We start from the raw sequence: 16,519 nt of genomic DNA, 5'->3' as shown, positions 1-16,519 counted from the left end.
TGAGACTACAGGTTAATTAGAATGCCAGCAATCTGATCTGTTTATAATAGATAAGATCTACAAGATGGTGTGGATCTACTACATTTCAAGATTGAGGTGCTTGCAGTTGTGATTCACTAATTGTAAAATAAATTATTGAACAGTACTCTCCTTTCTGATCATCAAATTATCAAATTGTGCAATGCTCCTTGCATGCAGCACACACATGGAGACACAAATACAGATCAAGGCCGTTAAACGCGCAGAGACTTGCAGATAGACATGGAAAAAATCACAGAACCATGCAGATACACAGCTACAGATACAAGGGGGGCAGGGGGACCTACAACGAAAGTCAAAACAAACAGGAAGACAGACTTTACTGTATACACCCAGCCCAGATATCTCTGCATTCAATCATATACAGTTTGCTCCATCAGTCTGCCTTAGTTTATCATTCAATTAAGATCTTGATTGAGAAGTTTTGAGTGTAGGGAAACGTTTACTGTTGCAGACGACTCTTAGTCTTAGTAACTCTTATCTATCTATACTGAAAGTGAAAGTAGTTACCAAAAAATCTGCATAAAATAACCATAGCATCATCAGCTATACATGCAGATGAATTAAATATTGACCAAGAACAAAATGTCCATTGACGAAAACATGAGAATACGAAAAAGACAAATGCATTACCTCCTCCTCAAACGTCCCGTACATTTTGCCTATCCCGTGGTAATGTTAGTCATCCATTGTTGCAGGAAATGCATGTGACTAGGGCTAAATGTGGTATTTTTTCAAGAAGAGCTCTATTTTCGATTTTGGTGTGCCAGAGCTACGTGCCTGCTTCCCGTCATAAACGACCTAATCCTCGATTACTGGCATTTTTCACGGGAGATTTTAAAAAGAAAATAAGCGAGTTACGTTTTCTTACCTTTTCCATGCGTTATTGGGCACGTTGTAGTTGCTGTTTCCTTTTGTAGACACTTTGTCGCTTTTGTAGCAGACAACTTCGGCAGAATCAGAATTCTTGGTCACATGCATGTCATGTGAGCAAGCTGGAAGTGGCAAAGCGGAATGATCAAAGATGGGGTGTCCACTGTATGAAAAGCGGTAGTCTATGTGATAGTCGACAGCAGTTGGACACGAGGTCGATGTTTATCAGCTGATATGATCGCCCAGTGGCAGTGTTGGCGACCGATTTTCGCCTGGATAGCTTTGTGCACTGCATTTCACTACAGCACAGGAGCTACCCGCAGCAGTGGACAAGCAAAGATACAGCATGGAAAGCTAGGCGTGCAAGGAAGACAAAACGTTTTGGTTATTGTTGGTATGTTCAAAGCAAATACTACAGTAATGTGTGCACACAGCTTAAAAGTATATGTTTGTTTCTGTACAGTTGTACACAAAAACACGGGATATGGCAGCAACAAGAATAGAAGTTAAAAGAAGAGATAGAGAGATCTGTGCAGCATAAACTCAACATTATCTTTTATAAATATTGAACTTTATTTTCCTTTTAGTGTGACCTGAGCATGTTTGTTTGGCAGGTGGCTCTAATTTTGGGCAAACTTATACTGACACACACCTATAGCTTAATTACATGTATACGAAAAGGATTCCCACAAGCATCCCCACTCCCCCAACCCAACCGAGTTATATATATATATATATATATGCACTTCCAGCATGAGGTATGATCTAATTTCTAAATGTTATTACAGTTAGCTATAATTATCCTCTTTTAATTGTTGGTATTAAAGTAAAAGTATTATCTTGCACACATGACATCAGGCAATACTGTTTTGGTATTACTATCAGAAGAAGAATTATTGTTCTAAATGTTCGATTTCAAATATAAAAATAATGTTAAAAAAAAGTTTTGTTGGGGGAAAATGAACACTATCCAGCTACAGATAATTGCAAGCATCAGTTTTAATTATTATCATTTCTCAATCCAGTTGAAATGAACAAACAAACGAACACAAGCAAACAAGCAAAAATTGAGCTGTTCTTTAGCTACTTTCTTAACTTTGATGAGAATATTTTACAGGAAGCGTCAGTTTCAAAGCTAAAAGAATTAGTGGGATACATTGTAAGCAATAAAACAGTGAATTTAGCTTTAAAATTCAGTCAGGATCTTTGTGTTTGTACAATTGTGTACTCTTTGAGGACTTTTTGTTCCAGATATATTTTATGATGATTATATTATAATATGTATCGCCAGGTGATGATGCCGGCTTTGAGACGCAGGTGTACAACAACAGTGTGTGCCGTACTCCTAACATTAACCAGCTAGCTCAGAGGAGTCTTATCTTCAGGAATGCTTTCACCTCTGTCAGCAGCTGCTCTCCTAGCAGGTATAAGGAATATAATATGATGATATATTGTGATATATATAATTATAATATGTGTACATGTGGATACAAGTCACATCTATGTAATGCCTGTACATGCTCATGCATGCAGCTGGCTTGTATCCACATTACATATTACATCAGTATTGTATACATGCTAATTTGCATACGCACACAGTATGCTAACTTACAGATTTGGACTGACAGACAAAAATTCTGATAGATACTGAATTCCCACTCATCCACACACACTCACACACGCATACACACAAGCACACACATGCACACACACACAATCAAATAACTTGTGTATACTTTAATACTTTGCACTATGAAACTTGGACCAACTCGATCAGACCTCTCACAAAAAGTTTGAAGTGTAAAAACTAAAATACACATAAATACACAGTTTGGTGATGTTGCTATATATAAGAGATGTTTTTTTAGTAAGGCCTAAAAAAAAAATAGGTGTGGTTACGGTAACCCGACCTACCCTATTTTTAGGGGCCGATCCTATAACTTTTTATTACATTTGTCACCAAAAAAAAAAAAACCGAGTGCAAAAAACGCAGTGAAAGCGAAAGCGCCCGAGTCGCACACTTATTTCCCTGTCAAGTAGGTTTAATTTGTACACATTAGAAAAAAAAGTTTAAAAAAAAAAGTGATTGCCTACCTACCTACCCTATTTTTTTGGGCTATGTTACCGTAACCACACCTATTTTTTTTTTTGGCCTAAGATAAGGCGTGGTCCTAGCTTGCACACAGAATCAGTTTCCTCACAGAACACACCTTTTACACACAGCTATAAATCTATAGTTTAAAGAGCTCTCTACAAGGAAAGGCTTCACATTTTTTTGAAGTTTGGTTTATCTTGGGTGGAGGGCTACCACTTTTGCATTGGGCTAAATATCACACTCGTGAACTTATTTGTGGTTTAAGACCAAGAATGGATTTGGTCAGGTCAACGTAGACTCTTACCTGTCATGAACAGCTTGTGTATGGGAGGTAATTGAGGTACAGCTGATAAGAAAAACTTGAACCAGTTTCCTAAAATCCAGCAGATTATCAACATTGAAAGTTTGACCAGAGGGGAGAGTCTGAGTGTCGTAAATCTTTCTAATACAAGAGCAGATGTAAGGGTTTGCATTATCTCAGACTTCCATCAAAGGATTCCAGGAGTGTTGTATCAAGGAATTTCTGGAGCATCATTGTGAGTTACAAGTCCGTCAAGCAAACATTCATTATTACACCTGTAGAGCAATATATCACATTTGAGTTGCTAGCTGTGATTCAGTGGGCTAATGTTGTAGAGTCCACCTGCAACACCTGGTCAGCTTTGGTGTAGTAAAAAAAAGTATTTTTCCGCAGGTAGATCGATATATCATATAGACTTTACTGTTTTCAGATGTTACTTAAATTCATGATTTAGAAACTTGTTTGTGGGTACATTGTATTATCAAACTGCAACAATTTATAAGCTAGTGTCTTATTCATAGTCATAGGTGCAGCTGTCACTTACTTCTAGTTGCAGGGATTAATTAGTTCAAAATCAGACCAAAAGTGGTCTGATTTGATCACCATCAAATCAGTGCCATTTCCCTTTCAAAATCAATTGGTCTAATTGTTCTACTTTTTATTGAAATGTCTGAATTTCACTGGGCCACTAAATTGACTGAATCCCAGCCAAATTAATCAGTCATTTCAAATTTTACATAGTGTCTGTGATGAAAGGATAGCTAGGTGTTTTTGATCGTTCAGCCAAAAGTATCTGTACATAGTTTCCTTTCATGACAGAAATATTTAGGTCAAGATAATAAACGAAGAGACCCAGAAGATAAAACATTCCTTTACTTGGAGGTGTAACAAAAAATCTATCATCGGAGGGGCCTCACATTGCAGATATTGTCGTAATGCTGAGTGCATGTATTTTGACCTGCACCTCGTAATTGATGACCCGACAAAGGGGAACCCTGCAATGGGTGTCGGTAAAGGATTCCTTTGGCATATATATATATAGGAAACATAGCTTCTATATATATATATACGACTTGTGTCTGTGTGTGTATCTGTCTGTCTGTGTCTTCGCGATGCACGGCCAAAGTTCTCGATGGATCTGCTTCAAATTTGGTGGGCTTATTCACAGAGACCCCAGACACAACCTGATCGATGAGATATTTCAACACGTGCTCTCAGCGCGCAGCGCTGAACCGATTTTCGTTTTTCACTGCACGTTACTATTTTTAGATCTCCCTTCCTTCGTGCGCCGGCGTCAATCCCTATTCCCGTTTGTACGTTACTATATTTAGAAGGTCACTGCACGTTACTATTTTTAGATCTCCCTTCCTTCGTGCGCCGGCAATGCCGGCGTACACCCGGCAAAGCCGGGTCCCCGGCGACGGCCGGGTATTCGGCTCTACTTCTTCCCGGCGAAGCGGGTAATCATCTAGTTTGGTGATAATTATGTTATGTTTTGAAATTTCTCACCACTTAGTTAAACAGAATGGACAAGACAAATTTAGATTAATTTAGAGAGAAAATATAGGATGCACTTTAGCACATAGAAGGTAACTTACTTTAAATGACATCAGAAAATATTGCTTAAAAATGGCTGCCAACTCGTAATTTATCACCCATCATAATTCCATATCATGTAGCTTACCGAAACTACAGGATATACGAGATGCGCATGCCGGAAGTCGCCATATCACGTATGTTTCGGTCGGGCCGTCAAGACGCGTTTTTTGAATGCTCACAAGTAAGTCTCGTTATCCGTCAAATCCGCGCTTTTCTTTTAACGATTTGACTTTGTCAAATTCAATCGTTGAATTACAGACCCTGTAAAGACGGTGCATCGTAATATTTTTTGCGTTGCATATTGTTTTCTCAGCGAAAACCGTGACACGACCGACTTGGTGTCGTGCAGATAGCATGGCGGACTCCGCTGATGAAGAAATATTACTACGCGAGGAGACAGGGGAATGCTCTAAATCGAAATTCGAGGCTGTCACAATACCAATCGATGATTGGAATTTCATGAAAGATCAGAATGCTAGAATTCTAAAAAGACTTGATAAACAGGACAAGAAAAGAAAGAGACTCAGCTCCGCATCGGACTCTGACTCTGAGAGTTCAGATTGCGCGACTCTCGCACGCGGGCAAAAAACAGCCAAAACTAAAAGAACCGATCAGCGTTCTTTTTCCAAAGACGAGACGTCTAGTCTTGTGGAAGATGATTTAGAAATGTTAATCTCCTCTCAGTCTCACACAACGAAGCAGGTTGACACAACCGTGCTTGACGATATTGAACAAGAGTTTGAACCTGACACTGATGTTGGGCCTCCCATCTTAGAAAAACTAGCGAAAGTGCTTGGAACAATGGGAAAAGGAAAAATGGACGATGAAAGAATGAACACGAAGTTTGATAAACACAAAAGACCACAAAATTGTGAGACTCTCATAGTTCCTAGGGTCAATCCAGAAATCTGGAGCGTGTTAGATCACAGCACAAAATCTGCAGATCTAAAACTTCAGCGTACGCAAAAGTGTCTGCTGAAAGCAACTTATGCACTGGCTAACACAGCAGATAAGTGTGTAAAAAGCGAAATGCAACACATGAAAGATCTCGTGAGAGATATCTCAGATGCAGTAAGTCTAAACCTCAAAACTGTCCATGAAATGTCAATGGAACGCAGATCAAAGATTTTGAACTCGCCGACTGTAAACAAAAAGTATCGCAAATTGACGTCAGACGACATTCCCATTACAGAACACCTGTTTGGTGATGATCTCAAATCTGTCCTCACGGCAATCGACTCGACTGCTAAACTGGGAGCTAATTTTGCACTGTCTACGAAAGGTAGAAAGTTTTTCCCCAAGTTTGATTCCCCAAAAAACGGGGGATGGGTGGACAGGCGTCGTGGGACGCAGGGCCAGCGCCAATGGACACCGAGAGCGGGACGTGGCCGAGGTCAGAGATACCGGACCAGGTGGCCACAGAGGACCACAACACAGGCTTTTCAAGCATAACACCAGAGGTGGGTGAAAAACACAATAATTGTGCACCGTGTTTCGAAGCAGGCAGACTGAAATATTTTGTGAAAGAATGGCAACAACTGACCTCTGACCCCTTTATTATTCAAATGATACAAGGAGTAAAAATTCCTATTTCTAACTCGGCCACATTACCTAGTTCTGTGATACCTAAAAATCAGGTACAGGGAAACTTGTGGAATAAAGTTGATCAAGAAATACGGAAACTTTCTGTCATGAAAGTGATTGTTAAGTCAGAACATGAAGAAGGAGAGATTATCTCTCCTATTTTCTTGGTCCAAAAACCTGACGGTTCATACAGAATGATATTGAATCTAAAAGAATTCAACGAGTCTGTGGAGTATGAACATTTTAAAATGGAAAATTTGTCTTCTGCTACAAGTATGATGAAAGAAGGATGTTATATGGCATCTGTTGATCTTCGTCACGCCTATTACTCAGTACCAGTTCATTCAGATTTCAAAAAATTTCTGAAGTTTCAGTGGAGAGGTCAGTTGTATGTTTACACATGTTTTCCGAATGGATTGGCGAACTGTCCAAGATACTTCACTAAACTTCTGAAGCCTGTGTATGCTTTTTTGAGAGCACAAGGTTTTCTCTCTGCCTCCTTTATTGATGATTGTTACCTGCAAGGCCAGTCAATTGAAGAGTGCAAAAAGAACATTCTGTCAACTGTCAACCTTTTTCAGAAGCTGGGGTTTACAATTCATGATGGAAAATCAGTCCTTGTTCCAACTCAAAAACTGAAGTATCTTGGTTTCATCCTCGACTCAAAGAAAATGACTGTTACATTGTCAGAGGATAAGATAAACAAGATCAAATCAGCTTGTCTTGGTTTAATGCAGAAGAAAGTTTTTTCTGTACGAGAACTGGCACAGGTGATTGGAAAGCTTGTGGCAGCTTTCCCAGGGGTAAAATGGGGACCACTCCACTATAGACAGCTTGAGAGGTTGAAGACCAAAGCTTTGAAAGTGAATGCTGGCAATTTTGATGCCATTATGAGTATGACAAAGAAAGCAAAGAGAGATCTTGAATGGTGGATTGCCAATGTGACCACAAGCTATTACCCACTCAAAGTGAAACCGCCTTCCCTGGAAATGAAAACTGACGCTTCTACATCTGGTGGATGGGGAGCAGTTTGTGATACAAAATCAACTGGGGGAAGGTGGAATGAGCAAGAAAAAGACATGCACATAAATGCACTTGAACTGTTAGCCATTAAATATGGACTGCGGTGCTTTGAAAAAGACGTCACTGGTAGACATATAAAACTCATGTGTGACAATGTGTGTGCTGTAACCTATGTCAAGAATATGGGTGGTTCTCGCTCAAGAGAGTGTAATGAAATTTAGCAAAGCAGATTTGGATCTGGTGCAGAAACAGAGATATAGAGTTGACAATAACCTATATTCCTGGAAAACTGAACATTGAGGCTGATAGAAAATCAAGACAATTCAATGACAGAACAGAATGGATGTTAAACCCAAAAATCTTTGAAAATCTGTTTTTGAAGTTTTCACAGCCTCATATTGATTTGTTTGCATCTAGGCTAAATTGCCAAATCAAACCATTTATTTCTTGGGGCCCAGATCCAGACTCCATTGCTGTGGATGCTTTTACTGTAAACTGGAGCGTGTGGGATAATGTTTATGCATTTCCCCCTTTCAGTTTGATCCAGAAAACTCTCTGCAAACTGGAAGCAGACCAAGCCGAGGGTATGTTCATCATTCCCCACTGGCCAACAGCAGTGTGGTTTCCCCAAATGCTGAATCTTCTGATACAGCAGCCTGTTCGCTTACCTCAGGGAAAGACAACTCTGCAACTGCCGCACTCAGAGGCAGCCCATCCTCTTCATCACAAACTGCAACTACTCGCAGTTCAATTATCAGGCAAGCCGTCCAAGCACAAGGATTTCATGGCAGAACATGTGACATTGTGTGTGCATCGTGGAGAGAGTCAACGAAAAGACAATATGCATCATATCTTGCGCGCTGGCAATTGTTTTGTTCTACAAGAAACAGTAATCCCTTTCATCCAACTGTAGGATTGGTACTGACTTTCCTCACTGAACTTTTTGAAGAGGGGCTTGGCTACAGTGCCATCAATACTGCACGTAGTGCAATTTCTACTGTCATGCATTATGACCAAGAAAGGTCGATAGGTACGCACCCAAAGGTGACAAGGTTCATGAAGGGTGTATTTGAAATGAGAACACCTTTACCAAGATACAAGGCAACATGGGATGTGTCAGTGTTATTAGAACATTTCAAAAGGAAAGAACACAATTCAAAATTGTCTTTGAAAGAGTTGACAAAGAAACTTTGTGCTCTGCTTTTGATAACAACTGCGCAGAGGGTCCAAACCATTCATTTTGTTAAGCTTAGCTGTCTTCAGTTTCATGAGACAGGATGCACTATTCAGGTGGTTGACAAGTTAAAGCATACAAGACCTGGACATCACCAACAAGCCCTAGAATTACACAAATACACAGATCTAAAATTGTGTGTTGTAAACTGTTTACTTGAATATATCAAGCGTACAACAGAGTTGAGGAAAAACAATGACCAACTGTTGCTTTGTTACGTACGGCCGTTTGGGCCTGCAAGTAAAGACACTGTTTCAAGGTGGTTGAAAGATGTCCTCGCTGACGCTGATATTTGTAAATTCACGTCACACAGTTTCAGGGGAGCGTCAGCATCTGCTATGTTGAATAGTGGTTTTTCTATTGATGACATTTTAAAGTCGGCTGGATGGTCAAATGCGAAAACTTTCTTCAAATTTTATAAGCGACCTGTAGAAAATGAGCAGCAAACTAGGCGAGGAGAAAAGAATTCTCTTTTGAATTATTTCGCTTACAAGAAAAACTGAACTCATTGGTTGTGTTAACTCAGTGAAGCTGAAATCCAAACGATGGTAGATAACCTTTGGATGTTTGTGGTTTGAAATGCAAGTGAAATGCTATGCATAGATCATGTTTGGTAATGGTATGGATATACCAGTTGCCAATATTAATCATGTTTGGTTGTGACTAGATCTAGTAAGTCATTGAGAGAAGGAAAACAAGATGTTTTTCAAAACTTTTTATTTGGTTGAATTGTTTCCAAGTATTCTAGTGATTTAATCAAGTGGTATCTTGAAAAACTAAATGTTCTGTCACATTTGTTTGAAAAATTATTTTGTCTGAATCAGACATATTTGTTATGTTGCCGGTGAGCTCTTGAAGAACATGTTTAAAGAAAATAAACATTAACTCACGCAGGGCGACAACTCATATGATGTGTTAACAATTGTATGTGTGAACAATCAATGCTATTTTGTGAAACCAACTTTGAAATCTCGTATATCCTGTAGTTTCGGTAAGCTACATGATATGGAATTACAAACATAAACGAGAACTTACCCAGTAAGTCGAAGTTTGTGTAGAATTCCATGAGTGTAGTTTATAGAAACGGAGGGATATATGCCCTCCCGTACAGCTATTATGCCCTTCCCAATTAACTGGTTTGCAGATAATGCAAAATAGTGTCAGCAGTATAGATCTGCTAAGGGAGACAATTACTTTTCAAGCGAAAATTATGTAACTGTTTTTGGTTACACAAAATTTAATAGATCTATAAAGGGTTCCTTAATTGATCTGAGCGTTAAAGTATGGCGACTTCCTGCATGCGCATCTCATATATCCCTCCGTTTCTATAAACTACACTCATGGAATTCTACACAAACTTCGACTTACTGGGTAAGTTCTCGTTTATGTTTGTAATTATGTGGTATGAGAAAAAGTTAGCTTTGCCTATCGTGCACATTTATGGAAGTGATTGATTTTGACTCCATCTTTAGCATAAGTATACAAATGCTTCACATAGGGGTATTAAGCATGTCAGCTAAACTTTGACTTCAGATTGGAGAATTTTCTCATACTGCCAACAGGTCTGCAATACTGTCAGGACTGCCTCAGCACCAGAATGGGATGTACGGTCTCCATCAAGGCGTGCATCACTTCAACTCTTTTGACGGTGTTCGCAGCCTGCCTCTCATCTTGTCCAAGCACAGCATACGCGCAGGTCGGTAGTCCAGTACTTGAACATTTTCAGGTGCATTGGTATACCTGCAATGAAGAAAGTGTTCTTTATTGGGAGGTGTTCTCTTATCGAAGCAGCCTCACATTGCATGTACCATATTGCACATTGAAACCTCTATATCAAGACTTCCAAAATCTGAGAACATTTTGGTCTTTAAAAAAGAGGGAGTCTTAAAAGCGGTGGAAAATTCACAGACTTTCTGAAGTGAAAATCTTGTGAAACACAGGTCTTCAAACAGACAGGATTTAAAAACTTTAAGTGTCTTAAAACTGAGGTTTCACTGTAACATCCTTATTAAAGGTGAGCTTCTAATTGCGGTTGACACATGATCTCTAGCTCTCTGCAATACATGCGTGCATAATGTGAGAATTTCACAACCATGTCTTCATAAGTTTCTCTTTGTTTCAGGAATCATTGGCAAGAAACATGTGGGCCCAGAATACGTGTATCCCTTTGAGTTCTCTGAGACGGAAGAGAATCATCCAATTCTTCAGGTTGGCCGCAACATCACCTACATGAGGCACTTGGCAAGGCAGTTTTTGCAGAATGCTTCAGATGAAAGGTATATATGGTGTTAGATGTGGTTGATGTGGTTGATGCAGGGGCTCACATCCATGAGAGGTGGCATAGGACAAATGTCCTGGACAATGCAAAAGTGATAAGACATTTGTCCTGAACAAAAATAAATCAATAGGACTTTTTTTTTTTAGTTATGTTGTTTTTTCGGAAAACAACAACCGCGAAGGGAGACTGTCGACCGGCTTAGAGCATTCAGTGTTGCGACCCTTTGACATGTTTATAAAAATTGAGTAAAATTGAAAGAAGAAGAACAAGATAAAGAAAATGATGCACTCCGGCATAATGCTTTTCATCCGTCGCGATATAACCTTCGTGGTTGAAAACGACGTTAAACACCAAATAAAGAAAGAAAGAAATGCTTTTCATGTAAAGAGAAAGTGGAATTCATGCTAAAAGATGGAAGCGTACAGGTTAAGAATGAAAGGGAAATGTGAATGAAGAAACTCTAAACCGAAAAAAAAAAACAGGGTGAAAAGATGCATGCCTGCCATGACAACATGTGACAGCACACAACCAAATCTGTTGGGCAAAATAAGTTTATTGTACGAGAACGAAATGTACTGAATAACATAAAAATCACACAACAAAGCAAAAAACAACGGTTTCAATAGATTTATCTAAGTTTGGAAATGTCAAGCTTCTGTGGCACCCAGTTTCGATTTCACTCTTGTGCATCATGTATGTGTCTGTTTGAGATTTAGTTTTACTGTCACTATAACCACAACATGACATTATGAGCCAAAGTTTCTTATAAGCTGTTTTAAAATTACTTGGGGAGTGTAATATGATTCTTCGACAACACAGAAATATTAGGCCAAATCATCGGGTAGATGGAATTACAGTGCTAAAGCTGACCTAGCTATGTGTGTGTGTGTGTGTGTGTGTGTGTGTGTGTGTGTGTGTGTGTGTGTGTGTGTGTGTGTGTGTGTGTGTGTGTGTGTGTGAGTTGTGTCTGTGTGTGCATGACAGTGTAATGTACGTATGTATGCATGCATGGTGATGTGTGTCTGCATATGTGTCTGGTTGGTTTTTATTTTATTTTTACCGTGCCGTGCCAAGATGAAATCCTTTTGCAAAATTGGTGAATAAATATCTTGTATCTTGTATCTTGTATGTTTGGTACGCATGCTCTAACTTCCTTGCACTAATACCGCCAGTAAGGCGTCTGGCCTATCTGGGTTCTCACCTTGTGGAATGGATCCATTATAACACAATTAACTCCTTCACTAAAATGTTAGCTAGCAGCCATCAAAACAAATGTATTCAGCATTTTTAAATTAAAAAAAAAACTGGTCATGTAAGAAGGTGACAATGTGTCACAGATAAACGTTGCACTGATACACTTTTGACTTTATTTTTTTCTGTCACATGTTTTCGAGGGGCTCAGTTGTTTGAAAGAAAAATCTAAGCTGTCATTGTGAATGGATTTTATTAGCTGTTTTAGCAACAATTAAAAGAGAAGTGTTTTGTCACCTGACTGAGGCTATTTAACTAAGTGTTTTGCAGTAATCTGAAACACTTATAAATTGAAGCCGGTACAGCTGACATAGGATGAGAGTCTCACATGCCCCTGATGGCTTTGCCGTGAGGGCGTAAAGCTTACATTACACTGACATAGGATCATATTACGGTTTAATACTGCGCAGGGAAATGTGCACTGCTGTTCCTCAGGGAGCAGTGACTCTACTTTTGGTCCTGTTTCAACCATTACAAACTGGTCTTGTCTCACTTAACTGGTTTTAACTAGTTGTAAGTGCTAACATGATATGTGACCCTCCACCACGAAATGAGTCGCATGTCACCTCGCGCGGTTCTGCGCTAGGCTTAATATAAGTCCGGGGAGTGTCTGGTAACAGTGTGAGGGTCACCTTAGTCACAGGCTTATAACTCAAACAGTTTTCGCTCTTTTCTAAAACGGTTTTCACCACTGGATAGAGCATAAAAAACTCTTAAAGAAAATGTACAAATATGAAAATCATGCAAAGGTGACATGCGACTCATTTCGTGGTGGAGGGTCACATATGTGCATCACTGCATGTGAGAATTTTAGGTCAAATTAGAAGCGAAGAAAGTCATGGATCTGTATTAAACATTTGCAAGTGACAAGAAAAAGAAAATCGGAACAGTAAGAAAACATTAATATCTTAGATAAGCAAAACAACAAATTAAAACCACACAGAAATCCTGCATTGGCAGGAATATTAATTGTTGTTGGTGCATGTTGCACTGGTGCAGTTGTTTGCCTTAATTTTCCTTAGTACATAATATTTCTGCACACCCATGTGGTCATGAACAAAATATGTGCACGAAGTGCATGTTTGCTCATGTGTTCACACACACAACCACACACACACATACACACACACACATGTATGCATGCATACACACACACACACACACACACCCACACACACACACACCCACACATACACACCCACATACACAAACACACACACACACACACACACACACACACACACACTGTGACACACACACACACCACACAAACATTCAGTTGATATAAACCTAGATGTTTAACACATCAGTTGAACAAATCCTTCATGTGCTTGTTGGTGTACATGTCCATGGGTTTTAACTTCATTTATGCCTCCCCTGTTTCCTTGTGCTATTCAGTGCATTTTGTGTGTGGCTTTCATTGATCAGCATTAGTTGTTATTTAGTATTGCACATAAATGTGAATCATTTCAGGCCATTTTTCCTGTACATTGGTTTCCACGACCCTCATCGCTGTGGAAGTGTTCACCCGCAGTACGGAGCTTTCTGTGAGAAATTTGGAAATGGAGAACCAGGGATGGGGGTCATTCCAGACTGGAAACCGATCAAATACAACCCAGCTGACGTTCCTGTGCCGTACTTTGTACAGGACACACCCGCTTCCAGGGAAGACATTGCTGCGCAGTACACTACTATTAGTCGCCTGGACCAAGGTTAGATTTTTTTCAGTGGTTTTGACCTATTGAAATTATTTGAGGTAGTATAATTGAACTAGGTTTATACCCTATGATTAAACTCGAAAAGGTGTCGATTTTGATGTTATGGCATGTATGTTTGTTTCTTTATTTGCTTGTTTGATTTGCTTTGAGCTTTTATATGATTGACTGTGGATGAACAGCTGTTACAACACTTTTTTTTGGATGGAATGTTTACCTGTTAGTAGTTTGTAATAAGCAAACCCATATCATGACATACTGTGAACTTGAAACTCTTTAAGTTTGTAAAAGCTACTACGGCACATGTATCTACTTTACTGTAGTGAATCACAGCTAGTTCAATAGTGAACGTGGTTATCTTGTGTCAGTGGGTACAGTGCGTTTCCAAGGGTATCATAAATGTATCTAAACTTTACAATCCTGATTAAAGTACTGAAAAGGCAATGGCACATGTATATAATATATACATTCTTTTCATATGCAGGTATAGGAGTAATCTTGGATGAACTGAAGCTGTCTGGTCACCTTGACGACACTCTGGTGATCTACACATCAGATAACGGCATTCCTTTCCCCAATGGGCGTACCAACCTCTTTGACCCTGGCATGGCAGAACCATTGCTGCTCTCCTCCCCACACCATCCTCGCTCATGGGGACAGGTGTGTCTTCTGTTTTAGCGTTATGCCAGTGTTTGTTTCATCACTGTTCTTCTAGGTGTAACTTGTTTGGTGTGTGCACAGTGTGTGTGTGTGTGTGTGTTCATGCATGCGTGAGTGTGTGTAAAAGAGAGAGAGAGAGAGAGAGAGAGAGAGAGAGAGAGAGAGAGCGTGTGAAAGAGAGTGTTTGAAATGAAGGGAGGTAATCACTTGCACAGTAGGATTCACTTGTAACTGAGGCAGTATCTCCCCTTGCTGAGGACTCATGGACCATGGTAATGCTGTATGACAGTGTTAAAAGGGTGCCAATCTTCCAGAACTTAAATAGAGACTGATCCGAGTTTTTGAATACTATGTTAATAACTGCAACACTACCCAGACATTTGCAAAATGCCATGTTCTGCTATGCAGGTTGGGGGATTATGTGCTGTTATGATGAATTGGATTTTAGCATTGTGGGGGTAATGTAACACTTTTTTCTTTCTTGGTAAATAGAACAAGAAAAGAGAGGAAAGAAAGAAACAGACTTCATGAGTATTGAATATAAAAAATCCCTTGGAAAACTGCTTTTAAAGACTCTGAGCCAAGAAAATAATCATCCCTGAAATGATTTGTGGAAACCACTATCATCAGCAACATTTTATCTTTCATGCAGGCTTTAAAGAACCTATTGTTAGCTGTCTGCATGATTTCTAGTATTTGATTCGTTATCTCATATGGGTTTTCACATTTCTTATTATGTTTGTTTGAAGGAAACATCAGCTCTCACCAGTCTTCTGGACATCGTGCCTACAGTTCTGGAGTGGTTTGGACTGGACTACCCATCCTACAAACTGGAAGGGGCACTTGTGAAACTGACCGGTCAGTCCCTTCTCTCCCTGCTGGACAGTCAGGGTCATCCTACTTCTGAAGATCGCTCGGCCATCTTCGCCAGCCACGACCTTCACGAGGTCACCATGTACTACCCCATGAGGGTGATACGAACGGGTCAATTCAAGCTGATTCACAACCTCAACTTTAAGATGCCCTTCCCCATCGACCAGGATTTCTTCGTCTCGCCCACATTCCAGGACATTCTGAATCGCACTCGCTTCAAACAGAAACTTCCCTGGTACAAGACTTTGAAGCAGTACTACTATCGCCCGCAGTGGGAGCTGTATGATATCACTCAAGACCCAAAGGAGCTGGTCAACTTAGTGCCTGATGCTAAGTATACGCAGACTTTGGTGGCACTGAAAGAGAGATTGTTATCATGGCAGAATGTGACAGCTGATCCGTGGATCTGTGCCCCGGAGGGTGTGTTAGAATACAAAGGAAAGTATGCAGAACATCCCCAGTGTTTGTCGCTTTATAACGGTCTTGGTGAAAGTGAAGATGTTGGCCATTGGATGAATCAGTAGCTGGCCTGTGGTAAGGCCAGATAATAGTTAGTTCCTGCTTAAATGCAAACCAATTTGTGTACTGCTGTGCTTTGTGTGTGTGTATGGGTCTGTGGGTGTTCCTGGAGACATGAAACTACAATGTTCTGTGAAAGCTTGCAGTCCTGCCTAGCATTGTCATTGCAGCTGAAAAGCAAATCATGCAGAAAAGAATGCTGGACACAAAAGTGTATATATTTTTTACTATTTTCTTTATGTATTGAAGAAAAAATTGAAAATTAAATCAATTTTTACAGAAACAAAACAGAATAGTCCAGTTTGTGATGTGTGAAGTGTGCTCCATGTGTAATCAGCTTCATGCATTGTATTTAACATTCAGGCATATACAAACACACTCTAAAAATTGCATTTTTTTCTTTTTCACTGGAGTACAGAATTTATTATGCAGCTCTCCAAACAACATATAGAACAAACATGTATACAAACAATGT

At 39.7% G+C, this 16,519-nt stretch overlaps 2 protein-coding genes across 2 annotated transcripts; both read left to right on the top strand.

The window, feature by feature from the left end:
* Window positions 1-827: 827 nt before the first annotated feature.
* On the top strand, window positions 828-16,476 carry LOC138958563 (N-sulphoglucosamine sulphohydrolase-like). The gene is made up of 7 exons (XM_070329765.1): window positions 828-1,306; window positions 2,204-2,336; window positions 10,311-10,444; window positions 10,871-11,024; window positions 13,751-13,989; window positions 14,477-14,652; window positions 15,402-16,476. The coding sequence occupies exons 1-7, from the start codon at window positions 1,147-1,149 to the stop codon at window positions 16,047-16,049; spliced, it is 1,644 nt and encodes a 547-aa protein (XP_070185866.1). The 5' UTR covers window positions 828-1,146; the 3' UTR covers window positions 16,050-16,476.
* On the top strand, window positions 4,974-9,654 carry LOC138958566 (uncharacterized). Its single transcript, XM_070329767.1, has 2 exons — window positions 4,974-6,367; window positions 8,052-9,654. Exon 1 carries the CDS (start codon window positions 5,262-5,264, stop codon window positions 6,357-6,359), a length of 1,098 nt encoding a protein of 365 aa, XP_070185868.1. The 5' UTR covers window positions 4,974-5,261; the 3' UTR covers window positions 6,360-6,367; window positions 8,052-9,654.
* Window positions 16,477-16,519: the final 43 nt, after the last annotated feature.

The sequence above is a fragment of the Littorina saxatilis genome, linkage group LG2, assembly GCF_037325665.1.
Source record: "Littorina saxatilis isolate snail1 linkage group LG2, US_GU_Lsax_2.0, whole genome shotgun sequence".
Taxonomy (NCBI): Eukaryota; Metazoa; Mollusca; class Gastropoda; order Littorinimorpha; family Littorinidae; genus Littorina; species Littorina saxatilis.
The sequence above is the reverse complement of the archived record's forward strand: the minus strand, read 5'-3'. Positions and strand labels throughout refer to the sequence as shown.